General features: G+C 43.6%; 2 protein-coding genes across 3 annotated transcripts in view; both read right to left on the reverse strand.

Annotated features, from left to right (window-relative positions):
* LOC127602267 (craniofacial development protein 2-like) overlaps positions 1 to 22,105 on the reverse strand; it is a 159,468-nt gene that overhangs the window by 128,640 nt on the left and 8,723 nt on the right. The window lies entirely within an intron of this gene.
* Positions 1 to 22,105, reverse strand: part of araf (A-Raf proto-oncogene, serine/threonine kinase) — a 51,287-nt gene that overhangs the window by 9,032 nt on the left and 20,150 nt on the right. Inside the window, exons 6-15 of one of the 2 annotated variants that reach the window (XM_052068236.1) lie at positions 16,394 to 16,480; positions 16,150 to 16,294; positions 14,858 to 14,885; positions 14,628 to 14,755; positions 14,334 to 14,536; positions 11,972 to 12,148; positions 11,448 to 11,494; positions 9,102 to 9,220; positions 8,876 to 9,007; positions 6,410 to 6,544 (exon numbers count right to left, since the gene is read on the reverse strand). In XM_052068236.1, coding sequence (XP_051924196.1) covers positions 6,410 to 6,544; positions 8,876 to 9,007; positions 9,102 to 9,220; positions 11,448 to 11,494; positions 11,972 to 12,148; positions 14,334 to 14,536; positions 14,628 to 14,755; positions 14,858 to 14,885; positions 16,150 to 16,294; positions 16,394 to 16,480 — 1,201 coding nt within the window. The remainder of the gene's footprint in view (positions 1 to 6,409; positions 6,545 to 8,875; positions 9,008 to 9,101; positions 9,221 to 11,447; positions 11,495 to 11,971; positions 12,149 to 14,333; positions 14,537 to 14,627; positions 14,756 to 14,857; positions 14,886 to 16,149; positions 16,295 to 16,393; positions 16,481 to 22,105) is intronic. The other variant, XM_052068237.1, reaches the window with a different exon arrangement.

Raw genomic sequence — 22,105 nt, forward strand, 5'->3', positions numbered from 1 at the left:
AGAACCCCTGAAAATAAATTCGACAAAAAGACACGCCTACAAAGCTCAGTTCAAACTTAAAGCCACCGGTTATGCTTTTGGCATGCGTGCCCATCTCACAGCAGCGGTGAAAAAACAAGTCAAGCAAATGAACTCTGAGCTTGCCGTTATTCCCGGAGGCTTGACTAAAGAACTCCAACCGCTGGACATTGGCATCAACCGGGCGTTCAAAGTAAAGTTGCGAACGGCATGGGAACAATGGATGATCGGTGGCAAACACAACTTTACAAAGAGTGAGAGGCAGCGCTTGGCGAGTTACGCCACAGTACGCAACAACGAGAGGGAACGCGGCCTTTTTGATGGATTATGGTACTTGCACAATTGTTCAATTCTTTCTACACACACACGCGCTGCCACCATGTTCTTTACTTTCAAATGTGGGAAAGCTTCACACGAGAGAAATGTTGACTTTGCTGTTGCTACTCCTTTCCGCTCGGCAATGCGTAGCAACTCACACTAGCATGTGATGCATTCAATGACAACTGAGATGTGCAGTCCTCTGCTTCTGATACAGAGGATGAGGACTTTGACGGATTTCTGGGTGATGATTGATCGAAAAACGTGAGAACATTGTACGATGGCTAAATAAAATACACCCGAACTCAGTTCTGCTTTCGTTGCCTTTTTAAAAACGTGTTTTTATCTTATCTGTATGTCTTGGCATGCTACCGTATGCTTCAAGCTAACGTGTTAAGAGTGCGCGCATGCATGCCGTATGTTTAAGCTGGCGTATGTTTTACCACTGTAAAACTGCGGCCATTCGTACGGTGCGTCCTGTGTATGTGTAAAATACAGAAATGTCACCCATTAATGAGACTGCGGCCATTAGTACGATGCGTCGAATAGTCGTGAAAATACGGTATATTAATTTTCATAGCAATGCCTTTGTTGAGTACAAAGCGCCATGATGTCAACAGCTCAGTCATGTTTCTGTATTTATCAGATTCTTACAGCTGATTGTGAACAGTATCATTGCCGCCCACACTTTACTTAGTAAGCAATATGACTAGGACAAAGGTGGGCAAACTACAGCCCGCGAGCCAGATCCGGCCCGTTGGTCTTTTTAATCCGGCCCACAATTAAGGTTTGATTGCATTCATTTCGTTTGGACTTGTAATGACGGGTATTTCAACACCAGGTGGCACAGTTACTTCAAGTTACATAGCACAGGGAGAGAGGGGAAGACAAAGAAAGAGGGAGAAGAGTAATGACTATCGAAGGGATAGTGATATGTATCGGATTAAACGAACCGGGTAACAAAGTACGAATCATTCAGGAGACGCCTGGAGTCAGAAAGTCTCAAATCTACGAGACTTTGAAAAACAAGGAAGCGATTCTTACTCAGTCCGATTCTGGCAATTTCCATGCTGAGAGTGAATTGCTTGTGGCTCGAGTAAATGAACATTTCCAAGAGTGGTTTGATTGTTATCATGTTAAGAACTTTCCGCAAACTGGACCGCTAATAAGAGTCGGAGAGCAGTCAAATGTGTAGAGCGTGAACAACAGGGGGCTCAGTACACATCCTTGAGGAGAACCGGTGCTGAGTGTGATGGTGGAGGAGAATGTTACATTATTACTGGCATACAAAGACATGCACTATCTTCTTTATTTTCTATTTCTATTTTTAACTTTTGGCCCGGCCCTCCACAATATTTTCTGCTTCTCATTTGCCCACCCCTGGACTAGGGGTGTATATATATATATATATATATATATATATATATATATATATATATATATATATATATATATATATATATATATATATAGCGGCTGGATAGCTCAGTTGGTAAGGCATCGGTTTGGCATACGGGAGACGGTGGTTGGGGCAAAAATTAGCACATAACACCATCCAGTGTGGGTCCTTGGGCAAGATCCTTCATGCTAATGCCTACCTCATACAATGATGAGAGACAATAAGATGAGAGACGTCGCCCGGCCAAACAAGGTCTGCGTCAGGTGCTGGGGAACCAGAGCACGTTGATGAAAAATGGGCTACTGGAACAAAGCGGAGATGGGCGAGATGCGATAACATGGCTCTGTTGGAATGCTACTACTCAAGCAACCCTAGTCAGAGGGCTTACATGCAGAGAATGTGGGCTAAATGGTTACTTCGAAACCCACAGTCACGGTTGACCACGAAACAACTAGGAGCTCAGTGTTCCAACATCCACAAACGGCAACTGCTGTCACAACTTGAGATTGATGAGGTACAACGCAGGTTCCATGGTGAAGGGCCCCAGGCTGCCAGATCAGAGGAGGAGGTCATACAAGAGATTGGGAGGCAAGCCCCAATGAATGCAGATGATGAGATTGGGAGGCCAGCCCCAATGAATGAAATGCTGAGCGAGGCAGCAACTGACCTGAAAGCTAAGATCATGGCGAGAATGAAAGCTGGGCAACCTAGAAACCGATTACAACGGCTATGTGAAGTACCAACTGAAAGTCTCATAGAAAGTGTGAATGCAGCACTGAGGGCGATCCCTACCGTAACGATCACAGAAACCAATGAGCTGATATACGCTTCAGTATCAGTGATCCTGGAGACTCTGGGCTATAAGAGCAACCATGGAAGCCATGAGATACGTTACCCACCATGGAAAAGACGGTTGGAGGCTAAGATCAAGGCGGCCCGGAAAGATGTGAGTCAATTGACGGAGGCCCAGAGAGGTGTGATGAAAAGGCCGATACCCGAGAGGTACATCCAGATGACCATACCTGAAGCAATCAAAACTGCCAAACAAAGGCTCCAAGCCTTGTCCAGTCGCCTAAAGCGGTACACAAAAGAGAATGAGGCCAGAGGCTGTTCGCAACACAATCTGCGAAAGTGTACGCTCAGTGGCAGGGTCCTAACAACAGAGCTGACCCACCAAGACTGGAAACTGAAAGGTACTGGAAAGGCATATGGGAGAAGGAGGTTGCACATAACAGCAGTGCACAATGGCTGGTGACCCTGAGAGAGGAGCACAGCAACCTCCCTGAACAGAACCCATTTACCATAACGGTGGCAGACATACAGGAAAGAGTCTCAGATATGAAGAACTGGACAGCACCAGGCCCGGACATGGTCCACACCTACTGGCTAAAGAAACTCAGAGCACTCTATGAGCGCCTAGCAGCACAAATGAACCAGCTGCTGAGGGATGGGACTCACCCAGGTTGGCTAACCGAAGGGCGAACGATCCTGATCATGAAGGATTCCCTCGAAGGGTGCAGTTCCATCCAACTATCGGCCAATAACCTGTCTCTCCACAACATGGAAGCTCATGTCAGGCATCATTGCGGCTAAGATAAGTGGACACATGGATCAATACATGAGCGAAGCACAGAAGGCCATTGGTAGAGATACTAGAGGAGCCAAACATCAACTCCTGGTTGACAGAACAGTCGCACACGACTGCAGGTCCTGACGTACCAACCTGTGCACAGCTTGGATTGATTACAAGAAAGCCTATGACTCGATGCCACATACATGGATCACTGAATGCTTGGAGTTGTATAAGGTGAACAGGAGCCTAAGAGCCTTCGTTGCGAACTCGATGAGGATGTGGCAAGCCACTTACCCGAGTGTCCATCAAATGTGGCATATACCAAGGTGATGCACCCTCCCCACTGCTGTTCTGCATAGGATTGAACCCCCTAAGCCAGGCATGTCCAAAGTCCGGCCCGGGGGCCAAATCTGGCCCGCGGTCGAATTTCATCCGGCCCTCGGCCCCTGTCATAAAATCAGTGCCGTCTGGCCCGCAGGTTGGGCGCAATGGAACACGTGTTGCATTGACTCAGGTCTCGTAGACTGGTGAGTGATGTTTCATAGAGTACTGCTTCCCTCTAGTGGCTAAATGAGTAATAGCATTCACTAAATGAGTAATAGCATTTAGACACTAGAGGGCATCACTCACGAGTTAACAAGACATCACTCCGTGTTTATATTGACTGATATGTCATATTTCAAATGATCCTTGCAGTTGTGGATATGTGTATTGCTTGTTCATTTCCCTGTTGTTCGAGTCAAAGGTTTTGTGACTATTGAAAAGTCATGGTGATACATTTTATGTTTCAAATCAATCAATTTGCACTCAGGAGACTTCTGTTTAAGAAAAAGTCAAGTGAATAAGCAGTTGCATGTGATATACCTGTTTCAAATGAACCAAAAGAAATTCTTAAGATTGTTGAAATTAAAATAAAAATGGAAATGTGAAACAGACTGGCTTACTAAAATTTGTTGAACAATATTGTTGTTCAATGTAAAGAATGTCAGCCAAGGTCGGCCCCCCGACATTTTACCACATAAAATCTGGCGCCCTTGGCAAAAAGTTTGGACACCCCTGCCCTAAGCCAAGTAATCACCAAGACAGGCTATGGATACCGCCTCAGAAATGGAGCTACAATCAGTCACCTCCTCTACATGGATGACATAAAGCTGTATGCTAAGAGCGAAAGGGACATGGACTCCGTGATTCACACAACCAGGATCTACAGCAGCGACATCGGGATGTCATTCGGGCTTGAGAAATGTAGTCGGATGGTGACAAAGAGAGGAAAGGTAGTCCGCACTGAAGGGGTCTCACTCCCTGAAGGAACAATAGCAGACATTGAGGACAGCTACAAGTACCTCGGTATACCACAAGCCAATGGCAACCTCGAACTGGCAACAAGGAAAGCGGCTACGGCCAAATACCTCCAGCGAGTGAGGCAAGTCCGAAGAAGCCAGCTCAATGGCAAGAATAAGACCCGGGCAATAAACAGCTATGCCCTGCCAGTGATCAGATACCCTGCAGGAATAATAAGGTGGCCAAAGGAAGAGATTCAGACCACGGACGTTAAGACCCGAAAGCTCCTCACCATGCACGGAGGGTCCAATAATCCAGTGCGTTTTGTCCATGTGTCAAATACAGAAATAGCACCCATTAATGAGACTGCGCCCAACAATACGGTGTGCCGAATGGTCGTGAAAATACGGTAATTTGTGTTAATTATGACAGTTTCGTTTTTAATTAGATCAAATATTTTAATTGTGTGACAGCTCTTATCTATCTATATATATATATATATATATATATATATATATATATATATATATATATATACACCTGTATAAATAAATGAATGAATGAATGCATTTATTCATTCATTCATTCTGTTCCGGAAAACCTTGCTTTTCACTCAGACTTGGTCTTGCATGTGTCGCTGATGTGTTGCGTGCTGTTCTGGCTATGTGTGAATTTTATTCTAGAGAATCATGAGTAAGCGTGGCGTTGAGAAAAAAATGACTTCCTCGTTATAGAGCGCTCAAGGAGCAATTGCGTCCACAACTGTGCACCGACGAGAGTTTACTTAGTATGGAGCTGCGCGCGCCTGAGCAAACGTTTTTCCACTTGCTCTGGCACATGCAACGTGCATATGCCGCATGCAGCATTAGTACCGGCTTGTAAATACCAGTTAATAGACCTCGGTACACGTCAACTTAACGGTGGCTGTTTACCCGCTCATCAAACTAGCTGTGGATACCACGAGCAGTAAATTAGTATCATTTAACATATTTCTTCTTACTGAACGTTGAAGATTTGTAGAAAGGTCAATAATATACAAACTACAGAGCACACGGCCCAGTGGCCAGATTTTTCTTTATTTTTACACATAAATTTGTTTGTGGGTTTCAGTTTGGCACTTAAATGCAGTGTGTTTTTACTACTGATCTTAAATATTTAATTTTTATACATTTCTATGCATGTTGCAATTTTTCATTCAGCTGTGACACATATTGTACACTCTCTAGAAGAACATAATAAAAAAGGGAAAATTACTTTGCTGAGTAACTAATTAGTAAAAGTAACTAAACTTTTAAAAGGTAGTAATTAAGTTAGTCACGCAATTACTTTTTGGTAGAATCAATTTATAAAAATATCTAATTACTTTTTCAAAATGCCCAACACGGTCAAGATGCTCACTTTTGACAAGAATATAACATTCAAAAGGTGAAGATGATTTACATTATTACTATGCGTCGAACAGTTTTTACCTTTGGAATTCTTTGTTTTCTAGGAATGTGCCTTACATCCAAAAGTAGTCATTAGCCACAATTCAGTCAGCACATGGCATCAATGCAATGGTCACACCAACAGTCCAAATCCCATCTCGCTGGAACTAACATTACTTTGTATGACTGACTGCGCTACAGTCACCGGTTAAATAGAGGATCGGCTTGAAACATGAGCACTACACCGTGGCGAGCAGTGGAACACACACTTACAATCCACATACTCCCCCCCCCCCCGCCCCCCAAAACCTTTACATTTGACTTGCGATGGCCGGTTGAGGCATTATTACTTCGGAAGAAAACATTTTGTAATGGAAACCACAGCTTTGTTACCTGCGGGAACAAGAGCCTCTCATCCCGTTTGAACTTCAGACAGTCAATGATCAGCCTTTTCATTGACTTGGGTGAGGTACTATAGAGTTTACTGAGGTCTGGGGACAAGTAACCACGTCCCACCATAAAGATTATCTGGAGGGAGAAGAAGAAATAAACAAATGAATCAATATAATGTTCCTAGAATTCTAGTGTGCTAAATGAAGGATAATGAACAAGACTTTAATTTTATTTGTTGTGTTTTAAATGTTTTTAAAGTCTTCTGTTAATGTGTTTAAATGTTGCCACTATATGTTCTTTTCGTCATTTTGGTGAGCTACTTTTGTTCCCTGTGCTTTGCTTTTGAATAATGTCAGCTGTTGTGTTGGTCATTGCTTTTAGGTGCCGCATCTTGGCTTGTGTGAAGGACACCGAGTGGTCTTGTGTATGAAATATGCTAGAATCAGTAAAGCATGCCTTTTTCACAGCAAATGTAACAAATCCAACATTCATTACAATTTGGCTCAAAACATTTTGATCAGTTGACCAAAGTAAAACCTCTCTTCTCTCATGAACACTTTGAGACAGTAATTCATGACTTTGTCACATCCCAGCTCGATTACTGCAATGCCCTTTACTTTGGAGTCAGCCAGTCCTCCAATAAGCGTCTCCAGCTGGTCTAGAATGCCCCTGCTCGCCTCTTGACTGGTACTCGTAATAGGGAGCATATAACTCCTACTATGGCATCCCTTCACTGGCTCCCCATACATTTTAGAGTTATTTTCAAGATCCTCTTATTTGTTTTCAAATCTCTAAATCACCTCGTGCTACCTTACCTCTCTGAGCTCATCCGCCCCTACACACCTGCCCGGCGCCTCAGGTCTGCGGACCAGACTTTATTAGAAGTACCAAGAACTAAACTGAGGCTCAGAGGGGATTGCGCCTTTTCTGTTGCTGGTTCCTCTCTCTGGAATGACCTCAGACTGAACATTCGGCAAACCTCCTCGCTGCCCATCTTCACAACGCGCCTCAAAACTCACTTGCATTCTTCGGCATTTGACTCAGCATGACTTAGATTTGTTCTTGGTTTTGCTGTTCGGTGCTTTATTACTGATTTGCTTTACTGTTTGTTGTAAATGTTGAATTGCTCCCTGTACAGCACTTTGTATGCAGCGATGACTGTTGTGCTCTACAGTGAAACTCCTCTAGAACTACATGGGCGAAAATACCCCCTCATGTGAAAAAAATCTTCATGCATTAATACAATTCCCATTCTCCTGCCCCCCATACGACAAAAACCCCCCTGTTGCGTTATACGAAATAATTTTCTCTGCTCCAGCCTCGCGAAGACATTCATTACAACAAAGTCTTATCCAACAGCGACCTCTATTGCTTCGTTCGAAAAACGGCAACAGCAACCACCACACTGGTTTACATAGTTAACGATATATATTTTGGTCACAGCTGCAAGTTTCCTGGACTCAACATACTCATAGCTGCTCTGCCATTGGCTTACCGAGCATCATCCTGGCCTCCGATTGGCCGAGAGGGACCTCACTGTCTATGTGTGTAGATATTGAAACTAGATCCGTAGCATCCGATTAGCTGCTCAGAGTAAATTGCTTATGGCTCGACGGACATTCAAATAAACGAACGTTTGTTTCCTTGAATGCCCTTACTTGTTATCATGCTTAAAAACAGCCACGGGACACTTCGTAGTCCTCGATGGCCATAGTTAGCTCTCGAAGGCTAAAAGCCGTATGCGAACTGGAGCGCTTCTCTTTCAATAGCGCTAAGGTTCTTAGCCTTCGAGAGCTAACTATGGCCATCGAGGACTACGAAGCGTCCCGTGGCTGGCTTAAAAGTTCATTGCATGCCAGGAAGTATTTGTTATTGTTAGATTCAGACGAGGATGTACGTTGCATTGCTAAAATGGCTACAAAACGGACCATTGGATGTCAAGCAGCTAAGACAAGAAGAGTTCTGATGCTGGAAGAGAGGGTAAAAGTGATCAAAATGAAAGACGGAGCAAGCAAAATAAAAGACATTATCCAAGAAATTGATGTCAGTGAAAGTGAATGCTAGTCCAGTGGTTAGGATAGGCTGGGATAGGCTCCAGCACCCCCCGCGACCCTGGTGAGGATCAAGCGGTTCGGAAAATGGATGGATGAATGGAAAGTAAATGCTGATCGTAAATTTCGCAATTTATTTCCCTTTTTTTTCTTTCTACACTGACTATATGAAGTTTCAAATAAGTGTGTGCTCATACTGTTGTGTGCACTATTGGAATAAAAATAAAGAGTACACATACATTTGTGTGTGCGTGTACACATTCGTTTGTGTGTGTGTTTACATTTGAGATCAAGTTTGCTACAGTGAAAAACCCCCTGTTGTGAAAAAAATTCTTGCTGCAAACATGATTTCGTTTTGAGGAGTTTCACTGTATAAATATAGGCGAGTTGAGTTCAAATAAAGGGTTATTTCTACCTGATCTCTGTTGTTGATATTGGAGTATGGTAGAGTCCCCGACATCAGTTCAAACAGCACGACACCATAGCCATATACATCAGACTGGAATGTATATGGGTTGCTGTCCTGCATTCGGATCACCTCAGGAGCCTTGGAATACAAGGAAGAGAAAGCAAAGTGTGATGTCTTTTATAGACAATTTCTTTCATTCAATATTTCTGGAATGACCTTAAAACAAAAGTACCATCCAAAGAATTGATCCACTAGGCTGTTCGACCTGCTGAGAGCCACTCCACCGTGACTTGACTGTTGCAAGGCCAAAGTCCCCAATCTTAACAGTCCAACCTTCATGGAGGAAAATATCTAGAAAAGAATCTTAGGAAATACCGCCGCTTACAAACAGAATGTTATTTATGGTGCGAGGTGGAGAGCAAAGTTATGTGGTCAATTTGACTTTTTATAAACACAGGGATGTTCGTGACAGCATACAAAAAGGACAAAGTGTAATTGAAGTTGGCAATGCGTTTGTAATGAAGTCTGTCACATTGAACATTACAGTATGGCTACTGGTTAAGTACAAATTAAAGACCCTGCTGAAGGAGAAGAAGAGAGCTTTTCGGTCGAGAAACAGAGAGGAGCTGAAGGCCGTGCAGATTCGGCTGAGAAGAAAGATCAGGGAGGGGAAGAAGATATACAGGATGAAATTGGAGGACCAGTTACTGGCCAGCAATGTCACTGGTGTTTGGAGGGGCCTGAAACCATCTCAGGCCATGACAGCCCAAAGACAGTGATCGAGAAGGACAAGGACTGGGCAGATGGACTGAACCATTTTTTCAACGGTTTCGACCAGTCGTCTGTCCCTTCCCCCAACCACAAACTGCAACCTCTCTCACTGAGGACTTCTTCTCCTCCCCCTCCTCTTTCGACCAGCTCTCATCAACACAGTATGTCACCTGGTTCCTGCCTGTCCGTCACAACAGAGCAGGTAAGGAACCAACTGAGGAAGATGAATGTGAGAAAGGCAGCAGGTCCGGACAAGATCAGTTCCCGGCTCCTCAGGACCTGCTCTGACCAGCTGTGTAACATTGTCCAGCACATCTTCAACCTGAGCCTGAAGCTGGGCAGAGCTCCACAGCTGTGGAAAACTTCTTGCCTGGTCCCAGTGCCCAAGACCCCCCACCCTAAGGAGCTGAACAGCTACAGACCGGTGGCGCTGACGTCTCACCTGATGAAGACGCTGGAGAGACTCATCCTCGCCCACCTTCGACCACTGGTGAGCCCGTCACTGGACCCGCTGCAGTTTGCCTATCAGCCTGGCATGGGCGTGGAAGACGCCATTATCTACCTCCTCCACTCAGTGCTGTCACACTTGGAGAAGGCTGGGAGCACTGTGAGAATCATGTTCTTTGATTTCTCCAGTGCCTTCAACACCATCCAGCCCAATTTGCTGGGAGGCAAACTGCAGAACGCCGGAGTGGACCACCATCTCACAGCATGGATCATAGACTACCTCACAAATCGGCCGCAGTACGTGAGATTGCAGAGCTGTGAGTCGGACCGGCTTCTCTGCAGCACTGGAGCACCGCAGGGGACTGTTCTGGCTCCATTCCTGTTCATCCTCTACACCTCGGACTTCAGACACGACACTCCAAACTGCCACCTTCAGAAGTTCTCCGATGACTCTGCGATTGTTGCCCTCATTACAGAAGGGGACGATCGGGAGTACTGGGGACTGACAAAGGACTTTGTGGACTGGTGCCAGCAGAATCTCCTCCAGATCAACCCTAGGAAAACTAAGGAGTTGGTTGTGGATTTCTGCAGGAAAAAGTCCTCACCAGCACCGATGAACATCCAGGGTATGGACATAGAGAGGGTGACCTCCTACAAGTACCTTGGTGTTCTTCTCAACGACAAACTGGACTGGTCTACAAACACGGACACCCTGATTAGGAAAGGACAGAGCCGACTCTTCCTACTCAGGAAACTGAGGTCTTTTGGGGTTCAGGGGTCACTCCTTAAGACGTTCTATAACTCGGTGGTGGCCTCGGCCATCCATTATGGCATTGTCTGATGGTCAGGCAGCATCTCAGCCCGGGACAGAAAGAGACTGGAGCGACTGGTCAGGAAGGCCAGTTCTGTCCTGGGTTGCTCCCTTGACACTCTGGAGGAGGTGGGCAACAGAAGGATGCTAACTAAGCTAAAAGCTATGATGGCCAGTCCCTCCCACCCCCTCCAGCCCGCCCTGACAGCACTTGGTAGCTCCTTCAGCCAGAGACTGTTACACCCGCGCTGCAAGAAGGAGAGATACCGACGCTCGTTCCTACCGACTGCTGTCAGGCTGATGAATAAAAAATAACAATCATAATAATTATAATAATTAAATGATGTGAAGGAAAATTGTAAATAGTACTGCGATTTATCCATTTGTGTTCATATTGTATTTAATTGAAAGATGTTTGTTGTTTTTTTTTCTCTTTCTCCTTTGTTCTTTCTACATACATTCTTGCTGCTGGAGGCTGTAAATTTCCCCAGTGTGGGACGAATAAAGGATATCTTATCTTAATTACTACTTGACAAGAAAAAAGGATACTGTTTGATTTCAGGTCACGATGAATAATGTTCTTTGCATGAAGATAACTGAAAGGGAAAATTCATAATTGGTTTTACATGGAAAAAATATTCAGAAAAAAACATTTGCTACCTATGGCAACTGTCACGCTGTCTACATCTAAGCGTGCAGTCATTTTCGCCTCAGCAATCAGATGACTCTCGCCACTCTATATGAGATACTTGTTTAGGGGCTAGCTGTTCGCCACTAATGCTGGAGGCACTGTTAAAGATTGCCTTCAAGAACTTTATGATATAATATCAGCGTTTGAGTTCTTTTTAGTATCCTTAAGTAGCAATTGAACTTGATTTCGGGCGGGAGAGGGAGAGGAAGAGAGATGGTTCTCAGTTAACAAGGGACATTGTTCTACATTTGAGTCTGGAGAACGCAAGATTAAATGAACATAACATTTTTCACAGATAGTTGGCATTTGACATGTCACAGCTGCAGAAAACATCAGTACCATGTAAACAATATTGGTCAAGCCAAATGTGGAAAATTCTTACTCCATTCCCTGTGCTGTCTGTCTGGCCACGTCAATCCTCCTCATCGTGTCAAATTTGGTTTCAGAGACATGCAGATGGCGGTACAGGCTGCTGCCTTCACACCACTGTGTGATTATGGCAAAATTGGGCTTAGTCATGTAACCCATGAACAACAAGATGTTGACATGTCGGGTTTTCCTGAAGAGATGGAAAATTACATTTTCGGTCAAGAAAATTTCGAGTAACCATTTTTCTCTTGACTCTTTATTTTGCAAAATATCTCTGAGTACATCCACCATTTTGGTTTTAAGGTTGGCTCTAACTATGGCTGAACAATTTCAGGAAAAGATTGACAGGAAATGTTTCTGACATATATTGAAATGTGACTAAATTTAAACCAAAAATGTTCCAATTTGCAAGGGAATGAAGTTCACATTTCTACCAATACAAACTAATGTTCTTTGTACACAGCGTCAATGTAATATATGTAAAATGTGCATTAAAAAAAATCCATACTTTTGTAAGAGACTAACTGTAACTGCTTCAAATAAGACTGAGGCCTGAGCAATGTGATCTGAAATTTATATGATGGTAGAAATTGAATTCCTTCACAGTAATGGTGAGTGTAAAAGCCTAAAACCCATAATGGAATTTTTTCTTGAAAGTTTAATTAAATGTGAAAGGTAAATATTTCCTGCTAAAATGGCCAGTGAGTACCGTATTTTCATGACTATAAGGCGCCATTAAAAGTCTTAAATTTTCTCCAAAATGGACAGGACGCCTTATGGTGCGGAGCGTCCTTTATATGCGCTGAGTTCCAAAATCTGACTGACAGCCGACACGCTGTTTATATAGAGAAAAGGCGGAAGTGACTGTGGCCAGGCATGCGGGAAAGAAGTCGGCCAATCAGGGAGGGGTGGGCGTGTATATATACCTATATGGAGTGGGAGAGAGAGAGAGAGAGAGAGAGAGAGAGAGAGAGAGAGAGAGAGAGAGAGAGAGAGAGAGAGAGAGAGGGAGAGAGAGGACAGGCAAGCTAGTCCGCCAATGGTGAAGGGTGGGCGTGTAAGTGGACGCTAAAGGGACGCCTCAAGCCAGTACCAACACTTGTATAGAGTGTGGCAATGTGCATTGTTGCAAAACAACTCCGGTTTTGGTTTCTAAGAACCCCTGAAAATAAATTCGACAAAAAGACACGCCTACGAAGCTCAGTTCAAACTTAAAGCCACCGGTTATGCTTTTGGCATGCGTGCCCATCTCACAGCAGCGGTGAAAAAACAAGTCAAGCAAATGAACTCTGAGCTTGCCGTTATTCCCGGAGGCTTGACTAAAGAACTCCAACCGCTGGACATTGGCATCACCCGGGCGTTCAAAGTAAAGTTGCGAACGGCATGGGAACAATGGATGATCGGTGGCAAACACAACTTTACAAAGAGTGAGAGGCAGCGCTTGGCGAGTTACGCCACAATACGCAACAACGAGAGGGAACGCGGCCTTTTTGATGGATTACGGTACTTGCACAATTGTTCAGTTCTTTCTACACACACACGCGCTGCCACCATGTTTCGCTGTGTTCTTTACTTTCAAATCTGGGAAAGCTTCACACGAGAGAAATGTTGACTTTGCTGTTGCTACTCCTTCTTTCCGCTCAGCAATGCGTAGCAACTCACACTAGCATGTGATGCATTCAATGACAACTGAGATGTGCAGTCCTCTGCTTCTGATACAGAGGATGAGGACTTTGATGGATTTCTGGGTGATGATTGATCGTCGAAAAACGTGAGAACATTGTACGATGGCTAAATAAAATACACCCGAACTCAGTTCTGCTTTCGTTGCCTTTTTAAAAACGTGTTTTTAGCTTATCTGTATGTCTTGGCATGCTACCGTATGCTTCAAGCCAACGTGTTTGAGTGCGCGCATGCATGCCGTATGTTTAAGCCGGCGTATGTTTTACCACTGTAAAACTGCGGCCATTAGTACGGTGCGTCCTGTGTATGTGTAAAATACAGAAATGTCACCCATTAATGAGACTGCGGCCATTAGTACGGTGCGTCAAATAGTCGTGAAAATACGGTATATTTATGATTTTCAATAAAATTCCACATTTTGATGTAAACACATCTGCTTTTCCTTTTATGTGATAAAATCAATTTTACAAAAATAAAAAAAAAAACACTGACCCAGACCTGCCAACCTTTACAAATTCACTTGCTGAACCAGATTTCTGAAAGTCCATATTTTTGAAATTCTTTCAGGAACATAACATTTTAAATGTGTTACATTTTAATCAGGACTTCACAATCGTTAAAATAACAAAAAGCAGTACTTCAGATCGTGCCTGAACAATAAATGTATAACTACACATGAAAAACTAACTTACCTTAAGACCTGCATTTCATTTTTAAAGGCCTGCAACTGTTCGGGCGTCGGCTCTGTGACTTTAAGGATCTTGATCGCTACATCCCCATGCCACTTGCCCTTGAATACAGTTCCAAAGGAGCCAGCTCCTATTCTCTTCTGAATCGTGACTTCCCGGTAGTGGACCTCCCAGTAGTAACTTGAGTCTCTGTAGCCCCCTCGATGCTAAAACATCCAATTTGCCAAATAAATTGATAAATTAACTCGTGTCTCCAAAAAGATCCACAGACAAAGACGACTGCAGAAAATTACGTACCACTTTCTTTTTGTCATCCGAGGAGGAGGGCTTTCGTTCTTTGTGCTCTGAAGGCGACTTGGGCGGTCTTCTCCCTGGAGAACCTAAAGAGGGTGGGCTAGTGGATGGCTTTGGTGATGGCTCAGGACCTGTAAATAGAAAGGGCAGGGCACCAAGTTTTTGAGTCGAATAAATGCAAAATTAAACAGCAAACCTAAAATTACTACTGTAAAAAAATAAATAAAGCATACCTATTGTGTTGTTAAATTTCACTGCTTCCTAAAAAGAGTGAAGGGGGGGAAAAAAAAAACACAGACTTCATTAAATGGATTACAATGAATTTTACTGACACAATTTGACTATGAATAGAAAATAGCAAGACTTTTCCAACTCTGGTCATGTTTACTAATGTTGCATTTGACTTTTCTCCAAGCGGCAAAACTGTTCAGTTGTTGCAACGCACTGAGCCAATCATATTAGGTTGCACTTTGTTTTTGCTTCGTCCCACTGTTTAGTTGACACGGAAAATGTCTGATAGACTGATCTGATGCAAGTAAAACGTCTCTGGGATTTACATTTTAAAATGCAACAAAGTGACTGAGCAGATAAAAATGATAGAGGGGGCCCACAGTTTTTCGATCAGCACTGCCAAGGGGCCACATAACACCGCACACTTCTTAATCAGACATATGACAAAAATGCAATTTTTAATAGATGGAAGTGGGTTTTCGTCAGCCCCTGAATGTGTCGGCAGCTATATTGGTCGACACTTAAATTATTCAATCGAGCCGGTTACGAAAGCTGGCTGTGTTGTATGCCTCTCGAACCCATCACGGTCCCCTATGTGCTGTTTTTTCCCCCTGTATTTTATTCATGCGCATGCGTGTGAAGTACTATGTGAATTTGACGCCAAGGCGAGGCGGAAAAAAAAGTTCGTTTCAATCTACTCGGCCGAAATGGGCCAAGGACAAAAATTGCGTTGTAACGCTTCAAACGTGCCACTGGTTACGCAACCACACGTACTTTATAGGGAATGCGTCGGCGGAGCACAGGGAGGCATGGATGGACTTATTTATTACACACCCCAGTCTATAACTCCGCTGCTGTGGAGAGTGTTTTTTTCCAACCTAAGAGGAACGCCCTAGCCAGTGCCAGCTTTGACAGGTTGGTCTTTAGAAGCAGCAAAAAAAAAATATTTATAAATTATGAAACCTCTGCCGTGAGCCTGTCTCCCACGGTATCATGCACGAACACTTTCTTCTTTTTTTGGGGGGGAGGCGGCAGGGACGGAGTCGTGAAATATAAGGACAGGCAGGGATTATAATATGGATAAGGATGGAGGGATGATGACGGGTGCGCAAGTCGGGGACGAACCAGGAAAAGAGGGTAAAGTGCCCATCTCTGCATATTCATACTCGCGTGCGCATCTATACACACACATACCAACACACACACACAAAATTTGCTGGGGGGAGGCGGAGTACATCGGCATTTCAAAACTACACAACAAAAGAAAACAATACAAAGGGCGGCTTACACTTACCTCTATAATGCTGACAACAGCCGGGCTCACTGTGCTGACCATATGAACATTTGGTGTCGAGGTGGAGCGATGCCTTTGTAGAGATTGGCCATCTCCACTGGGGATGGGGAAGCGAAAGGCTGATGTTGGTGACAGGAGGTCCAGCCTGAGAGAGGGAATGCAAAAAGTCACACGGCGTATTAAAATATGCTTCAACAAGGTGAATCTTTAACATGCTAAGAAATTGTTTGGTCTGCAACCTTACCCAGCAGGCTCTGGTGTAAAGGCTATGTTACTCTGTGATGGGGAATTTTCTGGCAATAGTATCTGAGGATACTCATCTGTGCAGGGACTTGGATGAGACCCGGCCAAACAAGTAGAGAAGAATGAGACAAAAGACAATAACATTAAACAGGGGTGGGCTCAAACATGTTAACACCGAACTCTGCATGTCAATTTCTTGAAATGGACTATTTCACAGAAACCGAACCGCTTATCTGCACGAGGGCAGCAGGCGGGTTACAGGAGCACGCACGATTTAAGTATTTGGGAGAATGTGGCCGAGGCAATGCACAGTGTGAACAGGAAACATCCTAATTTCAGGCTCGCTCAACGCAGATTGAATACATTCCATGAAGGTGCATTAGTGACATCTTAACCCATACAGGGACAGCGGTTACTGCAGTGGACAGCATGAAAGGGTTAAAGTCAATGAGAGGGAGTGGGGGTGGAGGAATCTGTGCAGCCTACAAAAAAGTGTGCAGCTGTTCACCTACTAACATGGGTTCATTGAAAACCAAGCATTAAAAAAAAAAAAAACTTTTGAAACAATATGTTACGTTGTATCGTCATACAATGTAACAATCCACAAAAACCTGGCAGTCAACAAAAACGCATGTTGTGAAGGAAATAGGATGCAGACCGGCGACGCTTTGGATGTTTATTTTGCAAAGCGCCGCAATTTTATCCACTGGTAATTTTTGAAATTAGGAATATGGTTATAAAGATCCCCAACCTTTTTTGCCTCATGAACTGGTTTAATGTCATACAATATTTTCAGGGACCGGCATTTAAAAAGCCAGATAATTACAACAAAATAATATATGACCGACATGAAAACTGTGGTATTTTTTAACCATAATAATAAACACGAATGACAACACGTGGAACATCCTTGTCTGGCCACAACACTCTCTGGTCGCTGTGGTAATGTTTATACGTACCTTCAAAATAAGATGGACCGCAAATACAAAGTGCATGAAAAATACGACTCACCATCGCTGCATATTATGCAGATTGGGCTTGGTGCATGGGAATCTCCCGTTGTGATCAAGTAGGACTCCTTAAGTAGGACTCCTAACACTGCCAATTAAATGTAGCCTTCTTTTTCTTGAAAATAGTGGGCTCCTCCTCTGTCTCCTGGCTGGGCCTTTCCCCCTTCTCAAAGAAACTTTCCAAAGACCGTTGGTTTTTTTTTACTCATTTTGCCATGTCCTGGGTTTCATTTTAGCGGTAACCTATCACGTGACTGCCTTCAGCTGCGTCAAGAATGACATATTTTCGATGGATGGAACAGAGGATCGGGTAATTTTCTAAATAAAATATATTTCAGATTCCGAAATGAATAAAACGGAAGTAAGTTATGTATTCTTTCTGTGCGCCCGGTACCAAATGACCCACGGACCGGTACTGGTACATGGCCCGGGGGTTGGAGACCTCTGATGTAATGTTCTAAAACAGGGGTCACCAACGTGGTGCCCGCCGGCAATGGGGAGATCATGAGGATCACACCTAGCCCGCCAGTGCTAGGATTGTGATTTGCTAGTCGAAATTATGATTTAAAAATGCAAACACTGGCAGTATTGTGAGACATCGTTAAGATGATCAGAGCCTGAAAATTAAAATCATTAAGTACCGTATTTTCTGCACACAAAAAAAGCACTGGATTATGAGGCGCACCTTCAATGAATGGCTATTTTGTAAAAAGAATTTCATACATTGGACGCTTCGCATTATAATGCTCAATCTACAATGCGTCCACTAGATGGAGCTACGCTCCTTCCATTCAACTCGAGGCGTCCGTTCAATGTGAGAGGCGTTTATGACCGCCTCTGAAAAACGTAAATTAACTATTACTGTACTTAAATGAAACTATAAAAATTTAAAATAATGCATCAAAACAAAATCAAGCGAGGAAATCACAAAATAAATTCTATATCCCCCCTACTGAATTTATTTTGTGATTTCCTCACTTGATTTTCTTCGTGGTTTCATTGAAGTAAACATGAATTTACATTTTTCAGAGGCAGCCATGAACGCCTCTGGAGTAGAACGGAAGAGAAGGCAGTACCTGTATTTGTTGAGACTGCGAAAACCATTAATTAATAAAGTCTGCTTTAAAAAATAAAATAAAATCACAACCACAGCTCTCCTTTTTTCAACAAATACAGGTGCGTCTTTAGGGCTGTTCACACGGCAAGATTTGGTCCGGTGCTGCGCCGCGGCTGCCGCAGTAGAGCGTTCACACGTGCAAATTAGCTCCGGCGTAGCCCCGGAAAAGAGCTTATACCGGACCAAATTTGCTCTGGGACAAATGCTCGTTTGCGAAGCAGCACCGGTGTAAATTTGCACGTGTGAACGCAACTGGGTTAAATTTGCTCCAGAGCAAATGCTTGTGAAGAGTACGTATGGCGAGAATGCGTTGCTTTCGTGCTCTGTCGGACTTCCGTAATGTGTTTGTTTCATAACGACACAAGACTTGGCTAGAAACATCTTTCCTTTTGTAGGAGACTGGACTGTCTCGGAGTTGTTTGGTTGTTCACAACCCCCCGCACCCCATAGAATTTATTTTGTGATTTCCTCTCTTGATTTTCTGTTTGGCGCATTAATGTTTGCTTTTCTGAGTGTCATTGAAGTCATCGTTCATTTACGTTTTCTTGGGCGGTCACTCTCGAGCAGAAGGCACAGAGACTGAGAAGGAGAAGGACGTGCCGGTCCAGTAGTCGCTTGAGTTGTATACAGTACGTTTTAAAAATAACCAACACGACAGCTCGTTTGTTTTCTGTCGTTTTGCTCCGCTGCAGAAACTGCCATGTGAACGCCACGCTCAGCGGCTTTGTATGTGCGGTGCAAAATATCCCGCAACAAAATATCTCGGTGCAGCACCGGAGCAAATGTGTGCCATGTGAACGACCCTTCTGTCCGTCTCCGTGCCTTCTTTTCTTCCGGTCAACTCGAGAGGCGTTCATGACCGCCTCCGAAAAACCCATTGGCATTTCCTTGATCGTAGCTCCAACAGTACGATCAAATGTCAGTCGTAGTTATTTATTCCTTTGTTGGGTATTCACAAATGATGAAATCGCAATATAAATTCTGTATAATATACGTATCTGTATTTGTTGAGACCGTTTTAAAAAATTAACACCACAGCTCTCCTTTTTTCGAAGCCGCAACAAAAACTTATTTAATAAAGCAGCGACACAGTTCACTGAACCAACAGCTAGTTATAACATTGGAAGCATGTCCCCAGGAAAGAGCCATCTTGGTGCGACGTATTACTATAATGACCATACACAAGACGCACGCTCCGTGAGCTTTTAAGAAAATCGAAGAGTTTTTGTTTTGGTGCGCCCTATAGTACGGAAAATACGGTATTAAAAATAACACATTCTAATATTATTAAATGTAATTCGTACAGATGTTATTTCAGACGTGTATCAATTTTGTAGCCCTTCACACAATCAGTACACATGAAGTAGCTCTCACACTCAAAAAGGTTGGTGCCCACTGTTCTAAAACATGGCTGAACTGAGATTTACATGCAACACAAGTGTGGCATGGTCAAATGACCGATATGTTCGCTTTTTTTTCCCCCTCAAGATGGCGCCCGAGTAGGCAGCCTTCGGCAAGTGCTCTTTAAGAGCCTTGCTTTTTTGTTCTTTTTTGCTGTTTTTGTCTTTTGTTTTGTCACATGTTGTTTGTTGTTTCATCGTCTGGGCCTGATATGGACTGTTTTCAGCGCTTTTTGGCCAGGACATTCATCAAAGGAGCAGTATATGTGCTTGGTGGTTGCGCCTTCTCGGCAGCACGCCTGTACCAGCACAGATTTTGATTGGGAGGAATGTCGGCGCCATTGACTGTCGGTGCTGGACAGACCTGGGGCGCTTGTGTTTCTTGCGCCTGTAATGGGCAGCATTTTTCAAAACCCCGTTTTGTTCAGTGGTTATGTCGGCGCAGTTGGACAGTCGGCGTTGGTGCGGCTGGATGGATGGCTGCTGAAGTTGAGGATAAGATAAGATATCCTTTATTCGTCCCACACTGGGGAAATTTATGATGATGGATGAGGAGAGAGGAGCGTTGGCGAAGAGCGCCGATGCGTATTTGGAACCGTGAGTCGCCGCTTGGAATCGAAATGGATTTCCATGGGACAGGAGAAGTGAACCAATCTCTTTTTTCGTCAATGGATGCTACAGCTTCTTGTTGACTTTTTGAAACTTAGCTTGTAGCCGACAGCACATATTGAGCATGACGTCTCTGATCCACTGGTTAAAGGACACTTTGATTCTCTCCTCTTTCATCTCAAACTGCTTCAAACAACAAAGCGTGTGATGGAAAAGTGGTTAGAACTGCATGACTGTCCGTGTTTTATGTTCTGTGTTGCGTTTATTATTTTACTTTATGTTAACTGTTTTGTTCAGCGCTTTGTTACAGCTGCCGCTGTTGTGAAAGCGCTATATAAATCAGTATGTATTGTATTGTATTTCAATGTTAATATTCTCATCTCGATTTCCATAGCCCTTGAGACTAGTATTGTACGCATTTGTCAAAACAAAGCGCCTGCAATCCCTATGGTTAATTTTAATGCAAGATGGAATTTGAAAAACATGTTCAGTGGGCCTTCCGTTGCAGTCATCAGTTGCTATTGAGTGATTCGCCAGATCATTCTTGTTGTCATATATGGTGCTTAAGAGCTGTCCAAAAAACATAACATCCAATTTTATCACGATAGTAATATGAAGTGCATTTTTATAGTGCTTTATCTTCCACATGCATTGTCCACATTTTGAAAACCTATGGCATATTCATGAAGCTTCACCCTTTAAGATGAATACTTGCATTAATCACCAGGATTGCCATCCATACATTGTCAAATGGCAGAATACAGGTTCTTCCAACCATCCATACATCCATTTTCTGAAGCGCTTATCCTTTTGAACTAATTTTAAATCCATCTGCTTGACGTACAAGTTGCTAGCTAATACAGTAATCCCTCGTTTATCGCGGTTAATGAGGACCAAAACCACCCGCGATAAACGAAAATCCGCAAAGTAGCGACCAATTAACATATACAGGTTAAAAAAATATATATATATTATATATACGAGTACATAACACCAGTGTGGGTCCTTGGGCAAGATCCTTCACGCTAATGCCTATGTCATTGTTAGAGGAATCTATGAGCAAAATTGTATCATGTTTAAAATTTCATTTATTCGGGCACATCGAATATCCAGCACCCCCAAATTCCTGCACACAAAGGCGCCGGCCATCTGGCCGAAGGGCTGTTGAAGTCCACAATTAGCACGTCAATACAGGTGGGCGACCACAGGGGAGAAGGCGAAACTCAGTCACAAAAGGGGAATGAATAATTCGGGAACAGCGGTTGAGCAACAAAAGACGAGTTGAGAACACCAGTCACGCCCAGGCGACATTGGCCATCCGCAAAGTCTGCAACATGTTAATTCGATGTAGACCAGACAGAAAATGTGCCAATGTACTGGTGGTTCAATGTTTAAAACAGGTAACCAATCACTACCGAGGAGCCGGACCCGGGGTGCGGTATGCAAATATCGGGGGCAGTGTTTTCCTTGTATGTTATACAATAAAAGCCTGAATTGGCGGGAAGGGAGCTCGAGTGTGATCGCGGAGCAATAACCGTTGTTCGCTCTGAGAGGTCCACTTCCGCCGATATTGAAGA

The sequence above is a fragment of the Hippocampus zosterae genome, chromosome 6, assembly GCF_025434085.1.
Source record: "Hippocampus zosterae strain Florida chromosome 6, ASM2543408v3, whole genome shotgun sequence".
NCBI classification, from domain to species: Eukaryota; Metazoa; Chordata; class Actinopteri; order Syngnathiformes; family Syngnathidae; genus Hippocampus; species Hippocampus zosterae.